This window comes from Chionomys nivalis, chromosome 18 (genome assembly GCF_950005125.1).
Source record: "Chionomys nivalis chromosome 18, mChiNiv1.1, whole genome shotgun sequence".
NCBI classification, from domain to species: Eukaryota; Metazoa; Chordata; class Mammalia; order Rodentia; family Cricetidae; genus Chionomys; species Chionomys nivalis.
In genome coordinates this window covers 63,036,800-63,063,580 of record NC_080103.1, presented here as the reverse complement: position 1 = coordinate 63,063,580, position 26,781 = coordinate 63,036,800, and the positions used below count along the sequence as shown (strand labels likewise).

Sequence of the window (26,781 nt, the reverse complement as noted above, 5' to 3'; positions counted from 1 at the left end):
TGGCATTTTTAGTGGCCAGGCCAAGGTCAGCAGCGTAAGGACTAACACCCCTTGATGTGCTTCATTCCTAGCCTCTTCCGTGACATCCACCCTCAAGGGGCATTTTCCCATTTGCCTTTGAACAACAAGAGCTGTGCCTTTCGTATCCGTTCTTCTGTTGTCTGCTGTGAGGGCTCAGGAAAGATGAGTGTCAGTGAAACTGTGAAGTTAAGTCTATCAGCTTCTCTTTCATGTCCTGCTTTTCTCCCCACCTCCACCTCTTCTTCTCTTACTCTTCTACCTCACCGCTTTCTCCTTTTCCTCATCTCCTCTCCCTCTCTCTCATTCCCTCTGTCCCTTTTCTCTTTCTCTCCTTCATACTCCCACCCCCTGACCTCTCTCATACCTAGTTCTCAAGCAGAATGGGACTAGGTACAGGTATAATTTGATCCTTATTCTGGCCTTTGATGTTGACCTTATAATTTTTTTTTCCCCGCCCCGTTGACCTTATAATTTAGGTAAAATTATGTAAAACACCAAAAGTGTAGGTGGGGAGAGGAGGAAAATAAAGTAATTAAAATTAAATGAGTAATAATGGAAAACTGGTGACATATTGACCACATCACTAACTTAGTCTTGGCCACCCTGGTTAATCAATCACCTTGTGACACAGATGGTATTGAAATAGCATCTCTCACCCTCAGTCAGGTCCAGTGGTGAGCTGGAAAATGAGTAAGGAGATAATTCCCTCTGAGTTCCCAGAAGTCCCAAGGAAGCGTCCTTATCTCAGCTGCCCTTTGAGTTCCTGGTAACTGAGGAATAAATAATGCTTTCCACTCCCAGGACTTTATTTAGTCTTCAAGAACTCCAGCAGAAAGAGGAGGGAAGGCTTTTGCATGAGTTTCTCTACAGGGGATCAGATGGTTGGATCATATGGGTAAATGAAATGTGGCAAGAAGCAAGGATGCTGACTTCTCATGCAGGTTGGAGGACACTCTTCATCTGCTATTGAAGACCTGTTTCACATCTTCTGACTTTGGGACCCAATCACATTTATATCCAAAGATCAGGCCAGCTGTTCACTACAGTCTGTTTTGCTGTAGTCGGGGAACTATGGTGCCTGAGTAGGGGAGACAGAGCTGACTCCACATCTGGGTATAGATCACCTTGCACGGCCCTGCCTCGGTGAACCTGAGCATCTAGAGTGCCTCCTTGGGCATTGTACCTATCCTAAGTCTTGATGTGTTTGACTTTCTCTTCTTCATGTCTAACCCATAAGCAAAGATTTAACCTCATTCCCCCATCTTAACCCCATTCCTTAATACCTACGCACTTACCTATTATTGTATGTTTCCTTTATCATGTGTCTTATATTTAATGTCATCTTTCCATTACATTATTATTTACTTCCATGGCCATGCATCCCATCACTGAATTATGGACTCCTAAGGGGCAGAGATGTGTTCTTGTGCCTCTGATTCTTGCTATCTCATCTCATTTGTATTAGAGTTCAGCAAAGAGTTGACAGAGCATAGATGGATGGATGCCCATTGTCCCTCAGGAACCCTGTGAGTCTCCCTTGCCTCTGCAAAGCCTTGCGTTCTATTAGTCTAAGACAGGAATAATCTGCCTCTCTCTCTCTCAGTTCTCACATTTTATTTACTGCTTGTTGCTGTCATCGACTTCTCTGTTATTTGGTTTAATTTGATCTACCCTGTTAGGAAAGCTCTGTCTTCTCTTGACATCATCTTCGTGTGTAGTTCTGGGTTTTGTAAAGGTCTCTTATTGGAATAGGTACACATTGACTTTCTCCCTCCACCAGTAGACAGTCCAGAGGTGGCTTCAGACCCACATCTGCAGAGACAAAATAGACAGGTTTCGGAGTCAGGAAGGGTGAGCAGCTAAGAGGCTTGAGAACTCAGGTGGTGCTTCCTGGTTTTGAAGATACTCATCCTTCACATTTTTGCCTTCAGGGTCTCCTGGAAATAATAATTTCAGAAAGCATGGTGAATTTTTATAGTTCTTTTGTTTTTAACTAAGTACATAGGGATGAGTTCATTTTTGGTACATACCCACTGCACACTGTACAGGGTTTCATAAGATGGTCTCTTCAACTGTAACAACCTTTCTCACACTCTTCCAACCACCTCCCCAATTCCTATTCCTTTGAGTTTCCTTCTTCCCCATCTCCTGCTTGCTTTCATGAACTACAATCTGTGTGATTTTTATGTATCTTTATAAAAATAAGAGGAAACATTTGATGATGATGTTTCTGAGTCTGTTTTATTTTGGGTGAATGTGATGCTGCTTTACCCCACCCACACTCCTAAAGGGGGCAATAGCTCCAGATCCTGGAAATAGCCAATGCAACATCTTTGAGAGATGACTGAAAATTTAAGACAGGTTCTCAGTGTTGAAATCAACGGTCACCTGGAAGAGCATGTTGACTCTAGATACTGAGGATCAGACCTGTAAGCATCTCATCTTCCTCACAGTGACAACAACTGTACCTTCCATGGAGAACTTCTATGTTTTAGACTCAGGCCAATCTCACAGAAGTTCTTATTTATGTCACTTCACAACACCATGAAGCAAGTATCACCTATAGATGAGAAAAGTAAAGCACAGAAGTGTTCAATAATTTACTCAATGTTGTGTAGTTATCACATCAACACAGGTGATACAACATGGGGTATTATCACAGGGCCCAATTCAATCATGATCAAAGCTCACAATGGAAAATCAACTTCCTTTCAAGGACCTATTGTGAGTGTGATTGACCCACACTTGTCACAGTGGCTGTAAACATGACTTTATTCACCCTAATTCATCCAGGCAGAGAGAAACACATGCAACCAATTCTTAATTATCTAGAAAAGGAAACTCAGGAGACTGCACACTGAACTAATCACAAAGCAAGGTAATACCTGCTAACCCCAGCCAACACTGACTAGAGCTGGAAAATTAGCTCATCAAATTATCTCTCTTCTGCCATCCTATACCTCTGAGAATAATGACCGCGAGGAACGTATATCAATGTCAACATGTTGAAGCATGAAGGAAACACACATGAAGGAAGCTTGGTGTTCTGAGCTTCCCTTCAGGGTTATAGCCACTTAAGCTGAGGAAATGCCGTTTGGCAAAGACAACCTTCTGACAGATTCCCTGGCTGCACTGTTTTTCCTCAACTCTGCACTTGGGGACCTTGGTACGCCATTTCCATATTGGCAAAGCACCTGTTTACCCCCAACGTAACTTTAAAGCTGCAAACTATAACCGTGCACATGATCAAGTGTAAGGACACACAGGCCTCTTTACAGACGTGTGATTCAGATCCCGTGCTTACTGATGTAAAGATAGACATGTGTGGTCACTACATAAGATAGTCTGTCACCCAAAACGTGTGAAGTATGCATTGCAAAACGCTCTCCAGAATGCTTCTAGTAATGAAACTATCATAAGAGAAGTTGGTGGAGTTTCTTACAAGCCAGTGGTTCTTACCCTTCCTAGTGCTGCGAACTTTTAATACTGTTCCTCATGTTGTGGTGACCTCAACCATAGAATTATTGTTGCTTCTTCAAAACTGTGATTTTGCTACTGTAATGAATCATAATGTAAATATATGTTTTCTGGATGGTCTTAGTCAACCCTCATCAATGGATTGTTTGATCCCCAAAGGGGTCTAGACCTATAGGCTGAGAACTGCTGTTTGTCTCTGCCATTGAAATGAAGACTTCCTCTGGGTGACTTCCTCCAGCCTGATAGATCTAGACTTTCTCTCACTGGCTCTTTGAGATGCATTTTGACCACTAGACCAAAGAGACCTATCTCTCACACAAAACATCATTAAAGTTAAATGTGGTTTATATTTTAGAGGGGAAAGGAGAAAACTGCCTACAGTAAAGCCACAAAAATGCCTCAGTCTTAAAATAAAGCAGATTCGAGGCAAACAGTTTAACGAGTGATTGAAGAAAAGCACAGTAAAGGCCGAAATCATCCATAGTCCAGCAGTCCAAACATCTTCTCACTAACTTCCCTTTGGTTTGTCTTACATATGTAGAATGCAGCAGTGTGTCTTTGTCCTTTTTGCCTGCTCTTTCTCTTTCTGCTCAGTTCTTATAAACAGAAATCACAATAAATATATCATCTAGCTATTTAGTGTATTTTAGCTTAAGTTGGAAATAGAACCTGGACCTGTGCCTTAGTGGAAAGACTGTCTGGATTAGTTGAATTGATTTTTAACTTTGAGCATAAAACACTCACAAGTAAGTTCTGTGTTGAGCATGTCCTTGTTGGTAATATTTATCCTTGGCTTAATTGTTTGTTTTATTTTCAACTTGTCATTATATTTTACAAATAAGAAGGGCATCAGAAGATACCTTTTGTGAGGCATGGTATTAGTACCCAGGATATCTAGGATTACCTTTGGTCATTCAGAGTCTACCTGCACAGGTGTTTTCAGTGGTGTTGATGGGCATAGTTACTACAGAGAGTGAAGCCTTGAGGTGAATGAATGACATCTAGGACATTTGAGGAAACTTCTAAAGAAGGAAGGCACACCTAGGCTTCAGTCTTTACCAGGCTGAAAAGAATGGAAAGCAAGCTAGGAAGAGGAAAAACAAAATCTCCAAGGTGTGTGTTTTCCAAGAAGAGGGCAATAGCAGCAATGTCAGGGCAATGTTCTGGATGGGTGTTCTCTGGTGTTCTGGATGGGTGTTCTCTGGTGTTCTGGATGGGTGTTCTCTGGTGTTCTGGATGGGTGTTCTCTGGTGTTCTGGATGGGTGTTCTCTGATATTCTGAATGGGTGTTCTCTGGTTCCAGATGGATGTTCTCTGGTGTTCTGGATGAGTATTCTCTGGTGTTCTGAATGGGTGTTCTCTGGTGTTCTGGATGGGTGTTTTCTGGTGTTCTGGGTAGGTGTTCTCTGGTGTTCTGGGTGGGTGTTCTCTGGTGTTCTGAATGGGTGTTCTCTGGTGTTCTGGGTGGGTGTTCTCTGGTGTTCTAAATAGGTTTCTCCAGTGTTCCAAATGGATGTTCTCTGGTGTTCTGGATGGCTGTTCTCCAGTGTTCTGGATGGGTGTTCTCTGGTTTTCTGAATGGGTGTTCTCCAGTGCTCTGGATGATGGCAGGGAGAACAAGGCAACATGGAGAACAGGCACTGTGGTGCTTCATTCTCTAATGACTCATGACTGAATCAAACAACAGAGCATTAACTATAGCTGGACTCTACCCAGGGACTTCACTCCCATAGTGTAGTTCCAGAATTCAAAACATTTAAACTCTGTAAACTTCTCATAGCAGAAGAAGAGAGACTGAGTAGATAAAATCCAATTGAGGAACAGAAGGAGAAGATTTCACTCCAAAGTACACACAAAGTGGCACTGCCTTTGTAGGTTCTTCAGCTAGACAGTAGAGAGAAACCAATCTGCAGGATTTTAGGAAGCTGGGTTTCAGTTTCAAACCACATGGGAGAAGAGAACAGAGGAAGCTTAGAGTCTGCACAGGTATTAAGTACTAAGTTAATGTTTCTTGAGTATTAAGTCATGCTTGTCATAGTGAGACTGTGTTATTTGAAAGGTGTCAGGGACGACCCCACCTGCCAGGAATATCTACTGTACACTTAGCATAGTCCTCAAAATTACACCATGGCAGAGTCATGTGAGGACTTGTCTCACACGGATTACTGGATAACAAGTCCCCTATCAACTAAAATCTAAGAAAGTTGATAGCTGACAATTAGTTGAAAGTAACATCTCTATCAGGAAAGAGAAGGATAAAAGACCAAACAAATGAAATAAAATAAAAATACACTTTCAGAAGATCTTATCCAAGATGCATCTTCCCATTTTACATGTTTGACCAGGGCTCCTTTGGCCCCAAACACGGTTGGGATCATTTAATGATACAGTTTGAGGTTAGAGATTGGTATTGGCATCAGAGTAGAACAGAAATGACTGTTATTATAAACACGTTAAGGTTCAGAGGAGGGGGATTAGCAGGCGCATCATGGTAGCTGCAAGATGAGGCTGGGATTGGTGTGCAGTAAGCTGCTGTGGGAATTATTTATTGTCACTAAAGAGACTTTAAATTCTATTTTTAACATAGCATGCAATGTTCCTAATAAACCACAGGACATCAATTATTTACATGCCATTAAGAAGTAAACATTTGAATGTCTGCAACTTAAGTTAGTACTTATAATGTCGCATGAATCACCAAGACTGAAGAGACTCTGAAGCCATCATCACTTATGAGCTTAGGACAGTGTCATTTAAGCCATCATGTCTCTGAGTAAGTCATCACAAACCATGCTACTTTAAAGCACTCACCCAAACATACAGAAACCAGAAGGCGGAACAAGTGGTGGTGGGGGGAAGAGGAGGCAGATGATGGGAGGAGGAGAAAGAGGAGGGATAGAAAAAGGAGGAGGGAGAGGACGATGAGGAGGAGGAAGAGGGAGAGAAACAGGAGGGGAAAGAAGAAGAGGGGAGGAGGAGGAGGAGGAGGAGGAGGAGAGAAAGAGGAGTGGGAGGAAGAGAAGGAGAGAATGAGGAGGGGAAAGGAGACGGGGAAAGAGTGGGAGGAAGAGGAAGATGACGAAGGGAACGAGGAGATTTATCTTACAAGAGAGTCCTTTCTAAGTCACGTTACTCTTTTCAGATCTTGGTACTTAGCAGGGGATGACTGTTGCTTCCTCAAGCACCAAGACAGAACAAGGCTGGAGTAAGTCTTCTGCCTTCCCCCTCCATCTCTCAAAATTCTCTAGGTTAGATTCACCACTTGTTTTCTGTTTTGTACAAGAGAAAAAGAACAAATTTGTTGGCAGATTTCCTAGCAGGTTCTGGTTATTGTTTGGACAATTTCTTTAAGGCCCTGAGTTATTCTTGGTAACAATAAAATGGGTGTTATTGTCTCGTTTTTTCTTTATGGAAAAAATGAGATTTAATAGAATCACTTTCTAGTTGATAAAAGAGAGGTTTGGGAGAAAGTGCATGAAGCAGAGATATTTCCTGCAAGCTAGATTAGGACCAGTACACAAGACAGCACTAGAATTTCAGCAGAAAACAGTATTCTTGTCTACAGTCCTGCTTAATTTTATGATTAAATGAAACGCTTGAACTTGGTAGACTGTGTTTCACTTAAACACACTTTGACTTTGTTTCTGGTGGATGGGAATGGAGGGTTTTATAGACATCTTTGAGAACATGACTGTATTTATGGACTTCATTCCTAACAAAAAGTCAATCACAAACTTGACCTCAAATCACTTCACAGGGTTCTCAACCCCCTAATGTCCATATAGAGACACACAACAAGGGCTTTACCTACTGATCCAACCTTCCGGCAAGTGTTCTGTTCTCTCTTACCTTAGAGACTAGGAAGTTAATTCTACGATTTCATTCCCACCATGTGGGGTGTTCTAGCATCTGAAGTGCTCCCCACAGGCCCTATTTTGTGGAGCAGAGCCCTTTCCAAGGGTATAGTCCAGTATAGCCACCACGTGAAGAACTGCTCTGTACCCCACTCACACACAACCCCACCGGGTGCTTCTCCAATGCAGTGAGCCAAATTAACCCTTTCTGCCCCTAAATCATCCATGCCATGGTTCCGGACATGAGAAACACGTAAGTACACGGGGTAAGTCAATGCTAGTTTGAATGTAGGATATGGACCTTTAAATATGAGATGAAGTATGACAGCTTGAAGCCAAACCAACAGCTCAAACACTACATAGGATGAATTGTTTTGAGAAACTATTTGTACTCTTTATTTGAAACAAAAAAAGAATAGAGAAGGATTATAAAGAATATTTTAAACTTTTTATTTTATTTATAAGACAATGCCATGTTACTCACGCTGACCTTAAACTCCCTATAGCAAAGGATGAGTGTGAAGATCTGGTCCTCTTGCCTCACACCCAACTGGAGATTAAGCCAAGGTCTGTGCATACTAGGCAAAACCTCTACCACTAACGTTACACCTCCAGGTTTAAAGAATGTCTTATTTAAAACACTTTATGGTATTAAAAAGAGAAAATCAAAACTCAGAAGAGTGAAAAAGAATTAATACCCAAGAATCAGTGCCGAAACATCTTGGAATTGATGTCAGGTTGGATGACTAAAAGATGCAATGACCACAGGGGCTTTCATCACAACTCAAACATAATTTGTAGGTGATGTTTGCTAAGTTATGATGGTTTACATAATGTACCGTACTAATCCTCTCCGAAAAAGTTATTTGGGGAAATACTTGATAACAGTGCTATTTTAAAATATTTACATTTCTTTGTATTAACATCATCTAAAATGTCAAACTTCCTCTAACATCAGGACAGTGTGTAGGGTTTTGATATTTTTCATTAACAGTCATTTGTGACCGTTCTCTAGATCACATGGCTGTCTCTGCACACATGACTGTCTTTACTGCAGCACTAAACCCTTACTCCTGCCCTCATTTGAGCAGGGTATGGAAAGTACACGTTTAATTGGGTCATGGCTTTAAGAAGGAAGCTGCTGCTATCCAGGATGCCATAGAGGGAGGAAGTGACCTCCTCTATGTGGGGGGAGGAAGTGACCTCCTCTATGTGGAGGGAGGAAGTACCCATCTCTCTGTAGAAGGAGGAAGTTGGCACCTCTATATGGAGAGAGGACATACCCACCTCTACTTTGTGTACTTATTGTTTGTTATTTTATTTTCAAATTCCTTTTCTATTTCTTTGACCTTATTTTTCACTTCTCTGTTCTCTTTTTCCTTTTCAGTGAGTTCTTATCAGAGCAGGTTTAACCCTTAGACATGCATTTCATGAGGACACCTGCTCATGGCAGTAGGGCACAGACAGTAAGAAAACCCTCTTGGCGACTTATCTTATTGTAATATTTGAATCTCAGACTTTTAAAGGCATGCATTTTCTCTTTTTTATATTAAATGATTGGAAAATAGCTAAAACTCTGACTTGTGATTAGACATACTTAAACTGTCCCTTTTGACTCAAAAGCCGTTCTGTTTAGACTTAGCATAAGAGTTTTGAGGCATTGCCATTCTCAGAGTCTGTGGGCACCGTGGAAGTCATCACACTTCTGGTCACTGTAAATTTTATTTTTTCTTTCATGAAAATCTGATTCTGTATTGGATAAGCCATCTAGATCCTTCCAAGGCCTCAAACTCACTGTGTTTTGCACTGAGCCCTCTCCCATCCGTTCCCCTTCAGTAACATTGCTAAAATATTATTGCCCAAGCCAGAAACTGTGGGTTTATAGAATCTCCCTTTCCACACCTCCTCCTAAGACATCAGTAGTGGCCCCAAGATCTCTACTACTGAATGTCACTTTCTCTGGTTCAAAATTAACAAAAACGCCCAGCTTGCCAGCAGGGTGGCAGTAACACACACCTTTAATCCCAGCACTTGGGAGGCAGAGGCAGGCGGGTCTCTGTGAGTTCAAGACAGCCTAGTCTACAAAAATTAACAAAGACATCTCTGGGGATCATGTCTCTGCTTTGAATCTTGCTCTATGAACCTGTCTCCATGTGCTAGCAGCAATATATTTAAAATTTAAAAAGAGGTGGGTGGAGTACCTCTTGCCTGCTGGCAACCCAAGCACCACTCAGAAGCTGTGGAGGAGGAAAGCCTACCTTCATTCACACTTGTTGGTTCAACAACTGCCTTAATTGCCCTTATAACTTCATCTCTTTACTAGTCTCTTTCTCTCATGTGTCCTAAGCTCCACCAAACCAAACCAGCATTCCGAGCTCAACCATGCATGCTCTTGTTTTTATGCCTTTGTTTCTGCTCTTCTGTCTGTGGGAACATACCCTCCCTGCATAACCCTTCAAGATTACTACCCTGGAAATTTCCTCCCGTCCCTTGTTTGGGCTAAATTCTATACCCCCCCCCAAACTTCATACTGTGTAAGAAAGCACTAGACAGAGCTATATATAAAAAGAATGGCTTGAACTGATGGAATTGTGGTTAGACAGGACTGAGGTCCTGAAGAGGCTCACGTGGGGACATGTGGCATTCTTCAGATGTTACCCAGGTGTCTCAGGGAAGGAGACGGCTTTGGGGATTCACGTTCCCGATGTAGCTGAGTATACCCCAGCCAGTTGTGGAGTTCATGGGTAGGAAGTCAACCACAAGTGTCTCTGACTGTGGCTTCATTTGGAGATAGGGCCTTCAAGGAGGTAATGGAAGTTAAATGAGGTCTGACTGCTATCCTCATAAAAAGTTAATTTGGACACAGAGACCCACAGAAGATGGATGGGCACGGGGTATGGAGAGAAGGCAACCCTCTAAGCCAAGGACAATTCACAGAGGGAACCGGACATGTTGACATTTGATCTTAGACTTCAGCCTCCATGGTGGTGGGAAGCACCCGGCCTGTGATATTCTGTGGTGCAGCTACATTAGCTCACAAAACCCCCGGGGGAGCATTGATCCTCTCTGCAGCTCAGTGTCCCCAAATTTCCCTGTTCCCACTCACTGGTGTCCTTGTTGGACTCCTTGACTAGCCTGTAGCTGTGGGAGAAGCTTCCTTAACCCCTGACCAGTGAAGACATTCAGTGCTGAGGTCCCTTTCACTGTCTACCTCATCTATACATCTGGCCTGGGTGCCAGACAGTACTGATTTGACAATCAGGGGCCATGTTGGAGTCTCTGCCTGCCTCTCCGCACACTTCCTGAGTTGAGAAGATGAAGGTCAGCTTCCTAGCAGCAAGTTCTTTCTAGTAGAGGTGTTGATTGTTGCAGTCAGTTCCTTCTGGGTGTTTTCGTCAACATTCTGTTTCTGGGTAGAAAGTCTAAGGTGAGCATACCCTAAGCTGGAACTTCCACACCCAGGGATGGCTTTATACACAAGCTCTGTGCCCTGTTTGGGTGGTTTGACTAATAAAATTCTATTTCACAAAATTTGAATCAAGAACTAGAGAAGCTAATATGTATCTCTCCAGGATTGTGGGGGCAATTCTGAGCATTTGAGAAGTAGCAACACCTGACTGTAGGGAGGCATACATATCGCTCTGCAGAGAAAGTGCAGAAGTAACTCCGATAGGGGAGGAAGAAGAAGGGGGACTCACTTTTGTTCTGAGGCATCACACTTCCTGCTCTCATATTCCATCAGATTCTTCGAACAAATCTTACTTTGCTGTAAGCTACTGCAATGGCTTTCCATTACTGGCTTAAGTCCATTGTTTGGTATAGCTGATATCTGAGACTTTGAACACCTGATGAATTCTCCCAGGAGTCTGATAACTTAATTTCAGATGTTCTTTTTAGGTCACTTTACTTTGCACCACCAGGTTAGCTAGGACCAAAGCTGGGGCAAGTGATCAGCTCACAAAGAATTTATGGCCCATGCTGAATCAGTATTTTCATCAGTAACATTTAGAGGAAGTACTGAGAAACTGTAACAAGTGGAAATCCTTCTGAAACTGTTTAGTGGTCAGGGTGGCAGCCTAGAGCAGGGACTTGATTTTCTTTGTCTTTATCCAGTGTTCATATTCTGATACCCGCGTGTCACTGCATGTCTAATTCACGTAACTTGAGCTGAAAACCAAGACAGTCCTAGCACCCTGGAGGGACTGGTCACAGTGACGACTGCTGCCGGTGTTTGGAAATGCACACCCATCCATCCCTCACTCCCTGGGTCTCCAGGCCACTGTAACTTTGTGAAAAGCCACACATAATGTTTTTAGTCTGTGATATTTACACATATACACATAGTAGCTTTGCATGATTTGACTTGTAACAGGTTTTTTTTTGTTTTGTTTTGTTTTTTAAATAACAAAGCTTTGCATTCTCAAATGCTGGTGATAGCAAGCAGTTTAGCTATGCATTGCTATGATGACTTCTGTTCCATATCCAATTGAAAAGAAAAACTCACAAGCAAGAAAAATTCATAACAGAAAGAGCCATATTTACCATTTGAATTACTATTTGTGAAAACATTTATGGAAGAAAAACTTAGAACTCTGAAAACCCCCTTCCTCGATACACGTCTAACATGTTTCTCTTGGTGCAACTGAAAAATCTACTGTCTATCTCTCATTGTTGATTTCTTGAAAGTTGCGGAGCACTAAATATTAAGTTAAGATAGAGGTGGAGGAGGCTGGAAAGACGGCTCATCTGTTAAGAGTGCTTCCTGCTCTTCGAGAACCCGAATTCCAGTCCCAGTACCTGTCTGGTGGCTCAGCACTGCCTACAGCTCTAGTTCCGGTGAATCCGATGTTTTTTTTCTGTCCTTTGAGGGGGCGCATACACATTCTCTCTCTCTCTCTCTCTCTCTCTCTCTCTCTCTCTCTCTCTCTCTCTCTCACACACACACACACACACACACACACACAAGCAAACAAACACATCCTAGGGCTGGAAAGCTGCAGAGGTTAGGTGCACTGGCTGCTCTTCCAGACAAACAGTTCTATTCCTAGCATCCACATGGTGGCTCACAACCATCCATACCACCAGTTCCTGGGGGTTTGACACCCTCTTCTGATGGCCTTGGGCACTGCACACACATGGTGCACAGGCGTGGTAAAAACTCCAGATACATAAAATAAGAATAAAACAAATCTTAAAAACACAAGTCTTATTTTAAAAGGTGGAGGTGGATTTAGTAATACAAAGTCAGAAATTTTAAGCATACAGTGAACACTGAAATGGGTTTGTAGAAGGGACATTATGAAAAGACCTTCAGGTAGGCTGTATTTCCATTGAGACAGTGTCTAAACTGAGGTAAAAGAAACAAGGAATCTTGGGATGGTATTGCCCTGTGACTCCCCTGACGCCTTACCAGGGAAGATTCCTGAGGTCTCTCATTTGCAGACTGATGCCTCTACTTGAATCTTCCCCTTCAAAACCCATACTGTACAACGGGAGCTATAAGCACGATCTCTGGGTTTGTACTATGAGGCTCTAAGTCCCCACTTCCACCACACACTGCTTTGAAATCTAGACAGTTACTCCTTTGCTTGCCATGCAGATACCTGGAAAATTCTTGAGACAGGCACTGTTTGAAACTTTATTATTTTAATCTTAGAAGAAAGAAAAAGAAAGAGAAAGAAGGAACCCGATGTGTGTCTCTCAGCTCACAAGTGAGTAGATACAGAAGGAGCAGCAGGCAGCTCCATTCCTGAGTGTGTGCTCCTTGTCCTTACACAGTCTCTTGTGCTAAAGCATGAGAGACAATCAGACAATTGTGCTTCCTCCTGGCTATAGGTCACTAACTTCAGATAGTTTCTGTGCAACTGGCTATCAGGTGGGGCCTGGGTGCTCACGGGGGGGAGAGGGGGGCTGTCCTGCCAACATGACTTTCTAAGGCTGTTTACACACCTGGATTTTTTCTCTCGCTTTTCCACCTGACTTTCCTGTTTTCAGCTGTGTGTCCCAGACCTCTCCCAGCTCATTTGGCTGGGGTCCTGCCTGTCTTCAGTGCTCAGGTGTGCATGGTCACAGGTCTTGTTTGTCCGGACTTGCTGTACTTTATTGATTTTCAGAGTGAGTTTCTCTGTGTCCTTGAGCTGTCCTCCATTCAAATATAGCAGATGGAGATGTATTTTCGCTGTTTTCTAAGTGCTGTTATGGGCACCCCAACTCTTTTACATTCTTTTCTAGAACTCAGCTGGGACTGCTAATGCTTACACCACAGAATCCAGCTATGGCCATAACGGAAGCCACAGGACTGCAGCCCAGCAGAACTTCACAACTCTGGATAGAGCTGCATGCTTGAATTAAAACATTTCTTAGAGTAACTTCAAATGCATCTCTAGTTTGTCCATGGAGCTGATCTATGTTTTTTTTTTGTGTGTGTGTGTGGGGGGGTAAAGTGTGGAAAGAAAGTTTTCTATGTGGGAGAGTTTTACATACACACAGAAAAACACACATACATGCACACACATACACACACATTCACACAAGCGCACACACATATACACACATGCATGCACACAAGCATATAAACATAAACATATACATACACGCACACATACATGTGCACACACATGCATACAAACACACATATACACACATGCACACGTACATATTTGCATATATACATGCATACATACAAACACATACACACATCTACAGACAGAAATGCAGAAGACAGAAATTCTCGCAAAATCCTGGGAACAGCCCCATTCCCCGGGGATCAGCTGTCTTTCCTTATGAAGTGTTTCATAACGTCCTGTGTACAAAGTACACCCAACTCTTCCCTTCTGCTACAAATTGTTTTCTGATGTAAAATTATATAAATAGTATTAAACAAACCCCACACCTCTGTGTTTTCCGAAGGGATTAAGGACCTCCTCTAGAAATGTCCTATAAAATCAGAATTGAGACCCTGAGGAGATAAGATTATTCCAGACAAAGTGGCAGGAGACTCTAAATCAGAGCCAAGAATTGGAAGTGGTTGAGGAGTGAGTTCAGGGGAATCATGTAGTTGGATGGATGCTAAAGACTCGGGTGGATTTTAAAGCTGCCAAGACTAGCCAAAGAGTCTTGCTGATTTTAGCCAGACTGATCAGATCTGAGTCAGTTTGTTAATACTTTCTCTTCCTATTTAAAACAACTGAGAAATGAATATATACACTGAAGAGACTGCTGATAAAAATTCAGAAACCAAAAATGAATTAAAATTCTGACAAAAAGTACTAAATTTGCAATGAAGGTTTAACAGTTAATCATTTTAGACACATCAGAATCAACTGATAGCTAGTGTCTTGATTTACAAAGAGAAAAAACAAACTTAATAAATAGCATAAACTGTTAGGAGTTATTAACAGGTGTCATGTACAAAAGGTGTGCCGTACTTATGAAATTTAAATATTTTAGCTCTCAGTGGAACTGAGGCTAACTTTGTGATTTTGTGCATTTGATTTTCTTACATTCTTTAAGTCTGAGTTTGGCTTTGTTGGAAAGCAGCGATTGTCAATGTAGCATCTGCTTCCCTACCAGGGTGGAAAAATCTACTTGATGAGTTTCTGATGAGAAACTTGTGGTTGGGAAAGGTAAGAAGTCAGCCGGAAGTGGTGGCGCACACCTTTAATCGCAGCACTCTGGAGGCGGAGGAGGCGGATCTCTGGGAGTTTGAGGCCAGCCTGGGCTGCAGAGAGGAGTAGTCCCACAGTAGTCGCAGCCTGGGCTACAGAGAGAAGTAGTCCCACAGTCTTGCTAAGCTCTTCATGCTCCACTCCTTTATCTGGGGTCTGCCTCTTCAGGTAGAGGAACAAATGGAGACAGACTTTCCTGTCCCACCAGCCAGTTCCTAAATAACTATACAGATTAATAGAAATGGGCCAATTTAAGATGTAAGAGTTAGCTAGAAATATGCCTAAGCAAATGGTCAAACAATATTGTAATTAATATAGTTTCTGTGTGAATATTTTGGGTCTGGGGAACCAGGAAATAAACAAGCAGTCTTCACCTACAAGAAAAATATTTAATTTTTTAATTATTTAGTCTTTAACTCCATAAAATACTCCAGAAAGGTGCAATATTACCTAACAACTGGGACATCTGGCTGCCTGGACAGTCACCCAATATTCTTCTATAATATTGGGGCATCCAATTTTGGCCTACGGGCCTAATTATATCTGATGGACATTTTTGAGAAGCAGGGAATTTTGAAGGACTGTCCTACCATGTCTTGGCAAAGGTTGACAGTCACTTTCTTTTGTAGCCTGCTGGTCCAGTTTGGGCCGTATACTGCCAGCAATTGAAGAAAGGATAGTTTCTTGTCCATATGGTTAGCTTTTGCCATAAAGGAAGCAATCTCCATACAAAGGTTCTTTGATGCCCATTCTCTTTTGAAGTAGATTGGTACTGTCAGAAGCAGATGTGTCTTGCTGTCAAGAAATGTCTAAGGTTATTAAACATCTTAAATGCCATATTTTGTAGGTATTTGAAGTATTTAAAGACCATCTAGCTATCTAAATATATCTCTTTAACTTTGAAAGCATACCTAATCTGACTACTAACCTGTATTTTTAAGTGAGTTGCATAAGCAGAAAGCCAAAAGAGTAGAAACATACATACAGTATAGCAATGTAAAATATTTTGAGATTATGGATGTTTTTTGGATTAAAATTGATTCAATAATCTACCTTTCCCCCTTTCCTTTCTAGATCATATCCCCCTTTTTTTTCCTTTAGAAAGAGATCTTTGAAATTAACTCTTCTGTTTAAATTTTAACTATTCATTTGAAAAGAAACCTTTGTAGTTCTCAGTGAACTTCAAAAAGACATCACTGCTGGGGCAACAGTTTCTATAACAACACTATCCCCATCTTTGCTAAATAAAGGTCAACATAGGCTTTATAGATTTTGGAAAGATAAGTATTTTGCAACTTCAGGATTTGGAGTTAGAATATGCTAGACCTGCCCAAAAAATTTAGATACTTAGTTTAAAAATCCATGGCCTTGGTTTATTGGAAGGGTCAACAAATTGACCAAGCATTCCAGATACTTTTCTTCTACACAAAATACATTAAAGTACTCCTAAATTTCTTCCAGTTGGGGTTGTAATATCACCATGTATCTGAACATTTTCCTGCTGCCCATGCATACATCTTGTCAACTCAGAACCCACCCTGCCCCTACCCTAGGCCTGAACTGGGTTGTAAGTGACCAACTTGTTTATGCAGCTTTGCTAAAGAATTTGCCCAGATCTGCCCCTGTTCAGAACAGCCCTGGTTGCTGATCTGCTGCCCTTGGCCGAGTTGCTCGGCCCTGAGGTAAGTGGGCTTGGAGTTGCTGTTGCTCATCCTTATTCTGTGTTTCTGGTGAGATTCGGTGTGGATTCACAATGCTCAGGACATTACATCTCTCCTTGTCCTCAGCCCACGAGAGTTTTGTCTTTCCCATCTGGCACATATACTTTCTCTCAAGTTGGCAGGGTACGTAGCGTATGGTGCTGATCCATTCTGGAGTTTGCCCTTGCCACACGAAGATGCCTAGCGAGGTCTGACAACCTCTCTTGTGTGCTTAGGTTTGAATGGCCCTGGTTTAACGTGTTCTTATGCCCCTCCTGCCCTCTGAGCTGAATCTTCTCATTTGTAAAACTGTCAGGGCACTGGACTGGGCAGGTCTTTAGAGAAGATTTGAGGACACTTGTATTTGCTACAAGTGCCACGGGATATTGACAGGGACTTCACAGGGCCATGAGGGGAGGGGATACTATTGCCGTGTGACTGTGGGGTCCTAAGAAGTAACAGAGCCCCTCATCTGCTCTTCATATTGGTCCTCACGGCCGTCGGCAGAGCCCATGCAAGCTGTGCTGCAGGGAAATGATGCCAGCTCATGGCTTTTAAATCACCCACTTCACACAGAGTAAGTGGAAAAGTTCAGACCCCAAACTATAGACCTCTGGTGTCAATCATATTATCCTCTCTCTACCCTTACTATTGAATTTTCTTTGTGTCTAGACAAGAAAATTCAATATTGTCTGGGAAGTATTTTACTCTCAGGGAGCAAAGACAGTTCTCGTTAGTCACGTAGTGGGAAAGTGTAATTCTGTTTTCTATATTTATCCAATGGCTTAAAAAACAAAATGAACAAAAGGGGGAAAATAAACTATAGTTTCTTAAAATGATATGAATGGGGTAGTGTCCATCAGGGATCTATATTGTAGCCAGTAAGAAAGAAAGGATAGAAATGGAGAAGTCTGTTCAAAATCTCACCATTTCTTTAAAGAATTATGGATGTATTCTCATGACTGATGCACTTCTAATGGCTTTAAAACAGGAAGTAAGATAGCATCCAAACTAATTAAAAGTTAGTAAGTTTTAAATATTAGGAAGACCTTGAAAGTTACTCTCAAAATGGGACTTGGGCTCAGACATGGGAGTGGCAATCCTGTGACCTCAGTACCCAGGGACTGGGGCAGAGAGTCTTGAGTTCATGGTCAGTCTGAACGACACAGTGAGACCTTGCCTCAAAACAGACAGAGGAGTTTGGAGTCAGGCAAGTGGGCTCACATTCTTACTGCATCGTGTAAAGCCACTGACCTCGGGAGACGAAATGGGTCAGACCCCCGAGTCAGAGACAGATCCTGAAGTAGAAGTTTCCAGCAACGACCCCCTGGAAGGGTGGCAATTAGGGAGAGAGCGGCCATGAACCATCTATTCAATGGGATTTAAAATGCGGAATTGTGTGGTTTTGGAGACTCCCTGTTTCAAGTAATATAGAACAGATTTCATTCATTTAATAATCAAAGGAAGAAAGAAAGGGAGGTGGAGACAGAAAGAGAGAGGGGCTTTTCTTTTTTTTTTTTTGGTTTTTCGAGACAGGGTTTCTCTGTGGTTTTGGAGCCTGTCCTGGAACTAGCTCTGTAGATCAGGCTGGTCTCGAACTCACAGAGATCTGCCTGCCTCTGCCTCCCGAGTGCTGGGATTAAAGGAGAGAGGGGCTTTTCTGACCCCATCTGGGAAGGGTACTGACTAGAGTTTTTGCTGTTTTTGCCATCTATAGGAGGGATGTCCACGGCACTCAGTGCACACCCTCCCCCACACTTTTGGGGAAGGCCACTTTGAAGAATTTATTTGCTCATCTTTTGCTTTTTAGTATGTGGTGTTGGAAATGGAACCCAGGGCCTTTCACATGCTAGGCAAATGCTCTACCCCCGAGGGGCAGCTACAGCCCCAACTCTTGGCTCACCCCGGTATCAGAGTATTGCCAGCTGGTATGGGGCCAACGCAGTGACGACTGGGAACACAGAAGGACACGTAGATATAGAAAGAACTTTATGAATATTGCTCAAAGCGTCTTTATTTTTCTGAAAACACTTGCATCCATTTTTAGAACACAGTACATGTATTTCCAACTGAGATTTTTGTTTTAAAAGTGGGGGGCAGAGCACATAAATGTGCTAAAATGGAGAACAGCTGAAAGTCTTACAGCCACACACTGAGTCAGGTGAGACCAGCAGTGTGTGCGTTAGACAGGGAGAGCTGTTTTCAGTGTGGCTCTCAGTGGCTCTCAGTGGTCACCAAGGCCTCAGGAGGAATTGTTGTTGGAGGCTGCAGGGTCTGGGAGAGGAGCTGATCAAACTCCTGAAGAGACTCGGACCTGTGAATGCAGTTCAGGTGTGAAGAGGTGCAGAACTGTAAACTGTAACCCCAAACAGCTAGAGAAAACAAGGCCAAATTGGGCCTCCACAGCTCTGCATCCGGCAACAACCACACACCCAGAGCCCTGTGTGAAAGATTTTACAGCTCTTTAGTTGTCCTTTTTGAAGTATGTGACATCAGTTTCCCTTAGACTGTAGCCCTACGCGAGACTATGGCTCTGACCTAGACCCTGTCATGCAGAAATCTGACATTTAAAGTTGTGAGATGAACTCGAGTTGAAAACTTAACTCCTCTAAAAATGTCTAGAGTTTTCCATCTTCCCCAGCATGGAACACTCTTAGTTTGATTTGGTCATTTAAAATCTGGCATAAACAACACAAGCATCTTTCTATCACATGTTTATGAAATGTGTATGACTTATTTTTTTTATAGAGTAATACTCCAAGTATTTTGGAGTCAGATGTCTGATTACTTTTGAATTGCCTATCTAAATTGCAACCAGGGCTGACGTAGATTGCTGGGATTTTTTACGCCGTGCCTACATCCAATCTTCACGGCAAGGGCTGTGAAACACAATTGGTCCTTCAGTGAAGAGCTTCATTCTCCCTTCCTGAGTCCTAATGACGCTGTAAGTGCATACACCAGGATGATGTAGGCAAGGCCATAATCAAGTTTTGCCAAAGCTATGTAACGAGGGAACCTTTGAGCAAGGAGGCTGTGAGATGTGAAATGTTAAGGCAGAGTGTGATGTACTTACGTCACAGCATGTTACCCAGGCTGGGACAGGCCGCAGGACAAATGGTAGGAGTCAACCATGCCAGAACCTTGGTCTTGGAATTTTGGTCTCCAATACTGTGAGGCTAAGTTGTCCCTGTTTAAATTACTCTGTGGTCCCTTGTCCCCGCAGTCACAGAAAGCTAAGCACCTTTCCCTTTGAGACTAGCAGATACCCCTGCCACATTGTGGGTCCCTCTCTGTTTCCACTGTACTCTAAACCAGAATGTTTGCTATCAATGACCTCAAGAGTCATTCTCAAAACCCAGGGTCATTTTACAAATGGGCGTCGCTCCTCCTGGCCTTGGCCTTCCAAAGGCAAAGAAAGGAGGACGATACAGCTTCTCCTCCTTTTGAAAACCCTCAAAAAGGTGTAGCTATGCTACCTATGTATTCTAATGTTGAGAGCCATGTGATGGAGGTGAGAGCCCATACCTACAGCGACCAGAGCTGGTGGGTGCTCCAGTGCATCAAAGGATGTCAGCTGGGAAATTAGGGTAGGGAAATAAGAAGTCTCTTTGATGTTGAGGTGAGAGAGGATGTTACAGATTAGTTAAAAGAGACATGCCAAAGTGAAGCCACTCCTTACAAAACAGAAAGGGAGGCACTGATGCCAGGAGGGCAGCGTGCAGTTCCTTGACTTGAGGCCTTTCCTCGAGGAATCTTCAGCCATTCCCAACTTCCTGCTCTCAGAGTCATATATGACAGTGGAGGGGATTGGAGCTAGTTCTTGTGCACAGACAGCTGATGGCTACCCCACCACCCTGCCGGTCACCTGGAGTTTCTCATGCACAGGCTGCTGGTGAGCACTGTGAGAAGCTATTACTCAGTAGCTCTGAAGTAGGACCTTCCAGCCAGTGCTGAGGTGCTGGCTGAAGTATAATACAAAGATATTTTCAAGGAAAGAAGCTCAGTTAGAGTGTGCAGTGGTAGAGGGCTTGCCTAATTAGCAATCAAACCCTGGCTCAATAAAAAAAGAAAAAGCTGAACTGGAGAGGTGACTCAGATGTTAAAGGCTAGGCTTACAAGCAAAACAGGAAAAGGTTCCTTGAGGGAGTGGTTTCTTTACCTGACACACGAGTTAGGGTTTTCACATAGGGATGAGGTTGGAGCCCCCAGTGTGTAGGGATAGTAGGTGCAAGTTGCCCTCACTAGAGAGCAAGATGAAGATGAAAGACACAGATGGTAGAAACACCATGGACCACATTTCTGCTTTGAATTTTATCCTGAATCTCACGGGAGAACAATGTAAGGTTAAGAAAGGAGACAAGTGCGTTTTCAGTTTGTGAACAAATGTGACTGTGGCAGCTGATACAGAAGATGGTCTGGGGGTCCAAGATCAAAAGCCAGGCCCTGTAATTCAGGTGGGGAATGAAGGATGCTTAGATTGAATCCTGTGGTAAAGATGGAACCGAGAGATGCGTAGAACGGAGTCTTCATTCTGTGAGCTCGAGGAAACACAAATGAGTTTGATCTTTCCTTCCTTTTCTAAGACCTCCTACCTCTCCCTATTTCCTTAGAACGACATTTATTTAATATTGCTTAGAAACCTCTTTCATATCCTTTATCACCAAAGCCCAGGAACCTTCCCCCCACACCTTAGAACACTCAGTGAGTCTTTTTTTTATAGAGACAGGTTGTCAAACCATACTTAGAAGTCTTCCACATTTTATCATCCTCCTTGATTTAATCTTCAATGTTACTGGGAGCCCTTGCTTTTTTTATGTTGAGATTTCAGAGATGTGGTTTATCTGTACACATTTCATTTCCTCTCCCCTCCCTGGGCTGTGCATTTCAGTGCTTGTTGCTCAGCTCTTGCTTTAAATGTGTAGGCAGAATCGTATTTGCTTTCCCCAAGTGCGGCTCCACATAGGAGAATTTGGCATTTGAGCCAAACGTTAAATCGATAAACCATTTCTGTCAATCACCAAAGAAGTAAACTGAACAGTGACACTGGCTGATGTGCTTATTTCTGAGAAGGAACCCTACACACTAGCCTAAGCCCTCTCCAAGTGTTATCTCAGATGCAGGTTGTGCTCCGCTTATCCTCTACGCCTTATGTCCTCTGCCTTCCGTGGCTTGTAGGACCCATGCCTAGGGAAGGCACAAACCTTGGTGAATGGTCTCTTACATGTAGGCTCACGTTTATTTCACTTTCTATTAGGATAGTCACTCCCTATTAAAACATATTTATAATTGTTCTCTGTAAGAAGTCTAGTGACGTCATTGGTTTGCTCAAACCTAAATAAAGTCTGTCCCAAATGGCCCAGAGAGGGCATGTGTAAATCATGTTGGCAAGTTCTCATGGGTGTTCACTCTGGAGCAGACTGCACAAGCTGCTTGTTCTCTCCATGGCAGACCCAAGCTTGTTTATGTCAAGAGTCCTCCAACAGGCCCTGCCCTATCCTGTGTCAAGCTGTTCCCTGGCTCTACGATGGGAAGAAAGAAAAACACTGTGCCCTTAAAAACTTCATTTCCAGCCAAGGTTAGTATTGTCTATCCCATAATATAAAATTGTCTACGGTGAGGATGGGACGCTCATCCATAGAGAGAAAGCTCATTAGGAACTCCAGCTGACTGCCTCAGCTTCCCAGTCAGTGCCTGATAGCTGCGGTAACCATCCAATTTAGTCACGGCATCTTTCTGATACTTGCTCTTTCACTTGGAAGTCACACCCGAGGGGACACTCTGCCCTGCCTGGAACTCACTTGGGAACTCCATCTGGCTGCCTCAGCAGGGCTTCTTCAGTCTCCCTCTGCTGGGTGTTTTCAGCCCCAATTTGATGATGTTGCCTTTTCTTGCTGTCTCAATTGTGCTCCTCCAGTCATCCCTGCCAGATGCTGCGAGCATTGAATCCGATGTCGGCTGCTGCTTCTCTCTAGATGCTACTAACTATCGACTCCTTTACCTTCTCTTGCTACAAACTCAATAAACTCATTCGAAACCCAAAGCACGGTTCTTGTAGATCATTCTCTATGCTGGGTAGGCAGGGAGCACACAGAGCTTAGTGCCAATTAAATGTCACACGGTGACAGCTCAGGGGCTTCGGCACCACTCCCATGTGCTACAGTCAGATCACAGACAACTATGTCTTTACTGGTCCCTTCTATTGGATCCCAAGACACACAAAGGCCAGGTCCTGGAAACCCACAATGTGGCCAGTATTCAAAAGCAACTATAAAGGATATCAGAATGGGCTTCACACAAATTATCTTTATATAAAAAACATTTCATTTAATAAAAACCAAGCCTTAGGACATAGATAAAACAAGAACCACTTATATTTACAGTATTGTCTAGACATTAAAAATCAACAGAACAGTTAGTAAACTGCAGATTCCTGAAACACATAAGCACGAATCAAGACAAGGACATAGTCACGTCATTATAGCAAGTAAAATATAGTGAACAGAGCCTTAAGATGCCCACACTGTGACAGTTATCTTAACACGCCCCAAATACAGTCCTAAACATTGAGGGTATGGGAAGACTGTGCCGTTATAAATATATTCTATACACTTCTATAGCTTTCGCTTCATCTTTATCTTAATTTTCAGCTTTTCTTATAAATAATAAAAGAGCAGATCAATTAAAGTCTGAATTTTCTGTATCTTGTAGACTCCTATATAACTACAAGGCGCATATCTACATGCACCTGTACAAGGCAATGGATCTGCTTTTCTCTTCTCTCCTGTGGAGATTGGGACACATACAGTTTTGAATGAAAGCCCCATCTCCGAATGCCAGCGCAGCTGCTTTCTCCAGGCCTGGCTCTTACAGCAGGCTTGGCAGCCTTTCCCGTTATCCTGGCTCACATCACAGAGCCAGCCTCGTGGACTTTTCTTTGCCCGTTTTCATTCACACTGGTTTGTGCTGGTGCAAGAAGACAGCACTGGATATTGGACTTTTCAGTAACTCCTTTCCTCCAGTGCAAATGCCAGAGGGCTAAAGTGATGCAAAACATACTACATGCAATACACACAGGATATGTTCGATATATGTAACACGTGATATGTCACACACGGTAGCTTACATATTTGTTACATTATATAAAGAACCATACACATAATACATGGAGTATCTTACACAAATATATTTCATATAGCTAAAAGACTCCGTTGCATATATGTGAAAAGGGGCAAGAACTCGTGTCTGCACATCCACTTAGCACATTAATGTTACACAATTTCACGTGTTTAACCCATAAGTATTATGGTTGGTGTTATAATTGGTTTAAAACCACTGATCAACTCCGCTTCCCTATATGCTGTGTGTTGGGGCAGCAGCTCAGTGGAGCTCAGTGGTTTATTGGGAGGATTGGCCCTTGTGTCAGCCCCGTTACATCATGAGAGTGTTTACTGATGACACCGAGGACAAGGACCTTAGAGCTGATTCACGCGTCTCTGAACCACAGCACGAGTGCACGGTGCAGCAGAATCTGCTCTGCAGTAGGTGTTTTCCCCGAACAAAAAGGCGAAGGGTCCTTTGGATTCCACTCAGCTTTGTTGGGAACCTAAACCTGCACTAAAAACTAAAGCCTGTTTTTTAAAAGCAGCACCAGGCGTATTTTACACAGACCACATACTTTTTCTCTCGGAGTTTAGGCGAGTCACGAAAGGGCCAGTCTGGTGTCTGGACATCACCTTTGTCAAACTTTTTTTTTTTTTTCAGTTGCCTCATTATCACTTACGTCCACAAAAGGAGCTTTACACCCTCGTGTTGAACTGAGTGTGATTAGATCGCTTGGATACAGACACAAAAATCAGAAAGTTAATAATGGTGATATGGAAGCAGCTTCCCACCGAAGTTTTTCTGATTACAGACTGTAGTCCTGTACATAAATGTCACCCTGCTGATAATTAAGTAGCTCAACAGCAACTTTCTAGATGTCTGATAACACAGAGCTAAGAGATAGATAAAGACAATATAGGAAAGGGGAAAAACCACAGAGAGTGAAAGCGTTTAAGGCAGTGTGCTATGATGCTGTGGGCTCCATGTAACATCAGGATGAGGATGCAGATATGAATTGTCCAAGGACAAGGAGAGAACACATGGGGCGTTCTGCAACGGTAGAACTGATTCCGAGGTCTTATAGATACTAACACATGGGTTTGAAGTGGATTCTGTCCACGGCATTCAACTCCAGGCAGTAAGGAAGTCAGATTGAAGTTGAAACTGAGAGCTCATAGTAAGTACTTGAAGATAATTCTGAACAATGAATTAATCAGTCAATGCTTACTGATCTGACACATTGCATATGCTTCACAGAGGTCATCACAATAACCCTACAGGAAGCATTGTTTTCAGCTCATGCGTAGGATAATTTGAGACCCAGTGATATGTAATAAAGCTTTCTCAAGGGCACAGACAGGGCCTGTGCGTGGTGTATGGCGAGTCAAGTCCAACTTTGTTTCAAAGCCCATGATCCTGCTACATCACCTGGTCCTGTAAGTGGGGTGTCATTGCAGCAAACCTTAAGTGATGTCCTGACGGGGAACACTGTCCAGACCTCGGCCTGTGGAGATGAAATAGTAGAGAACAGCTAGACACCCATGGCAGTGAGCGGTGGACATTCTCGTGGTGGCATTTACCCTGCACTCAGTGGTGGTCACTGAGCTTAACTCTCAGAAGTGCGTGGTAAAAATGACCGGCTAACGGCTACTGAAAACTGTTGTAAAAACAGATCAAAATGAAGCTGTGGGAGTTGACAGCGGATTCACAGACCACACCACTTAGTTACAGGTAGACAGAGTGCACCCAGTACAGGCTCCGAGTGCGAAACAACAGATCCCAGAGTCTCATCTTTTCCTGAGACGCCCACGGAGGTGACAGCGTGGTGCTGTGAGTGCCTAGGCAGACACTGAATATCTGCTGAACTAAGGGAACTGGGGCTGGGGAAAGAAATCCAGAGGGCAGGTTGAGGAAAGAAAAAGAGGCTGTTGGGTTTACAAGCAGGTAAAGGTGTTGGACGCTGTTAAAGAACTCAGATAGTTTTTAAAGTTCACTATTTCAATATAGACGAAATTATTTTATTTCATAAAAAGTCACAGACTTAGTTAGATGTAGAATAACTGATAAATAATTTAAAATCTTATTAATTTTTCCCTTTTTGTGTGTGCTGCCTGAGAACAAATTGTGAGAAATCTTAAGTCGATGTTGACTCAGAAGTAAGATTGAACTGGAACCATAGCTGGCTGTATCTGGTTTTCCTTTTTATGGCTTTAACTGAACATTTAGTCATCTAGCCTTGGAACTGTTAGTGACACTTGGAAGGCCCCTTAGCTGAACGGCTCCCTTTAAAAGCAGAGAGACAATGTTGCAATTCGTGAATTACTGAAGGGCCTATCCCCAGAAGCCTCGCTGAGGACACACAGCTCTGTGGTGTCCCATGCCAGCTTGGCACAACACTGTTTGCACAATACCCCGCTTTCTCATGTGGCTTTTTTTTTTTTTTTTTAAATCTCGTTAAACTCATAGTTTATTATATGGACAATTGCTCTCAACACCTGAATGATTTCTTGTTAAAAAGTTACGTTGCCTTTTCAAACTTATGTAGAAGAATCAAACTGCTAAAACACGTGACTACGTGACTACGTCCCAGCCCAGCTGGAGTTGGAGACACTGCTGTACCAAGTCCGTCTGTCCTGCTCACCAGATGAGTCTGTGCAGTTCTGCCCTACTTATCAAGTGCAGGCTCCCAGTCCTTCACGGGGGCCAATCAGCATCCAGAAGTTCCGGGTCTCCGTGTGTTTAATGACAAAAAAAAAAATTAAAACCTGTGGCCCAAAGAAGGAAAAAAATCCAAAATATTCTATTATCTTTCTCAGGGGGAAGAAATTCACAGACGCAGGGAAGCAGGGACCGCAGTGAAAGTCCACCTTGGGTGTTTGTCATCTGTCAAAACACAGAGAGACCTGTAAGTACAGTGGGAATGATTATTAACATGTTTGTGCATAGAGTAAAAGTAACATA

The 26,781-nt window shown here is 42.8% G+C and overlaps 1 protein-coding gene across 3 annotated transcripts in view; it reads right to left on the bottom strand.

Annotated features, from left to right (window-relative positions):
* Nucleotides 1-693: 693 nt before the first annotated feature.
* The window catches only part of Ptger3 (prostaglandin E receptor 3), an 85,082-nt gene continuing 58,994 nt past the window's right edge, over nt 694-26,781 (bottom strand). Inside the window, exon 4 of one of the 3 annotated variants that reach the window (XM_057793279.1) lies at nt 694-1,833. In XM_057793279.1, coding sequence (XP_057649262.1) covers nt 1,689-1,833 — 145 coding nt within the window. In that variant the 3' untranslated portion in view covers nt 694-1,688. Of the gene's footprint in view, nt 1,834-23,066; nt 26,724-26,781 lie in introns of those variants that run through there. The other 2 variants (XM_057793280.1, XM_057793281.1) reach the window with 2 other exon arrangements.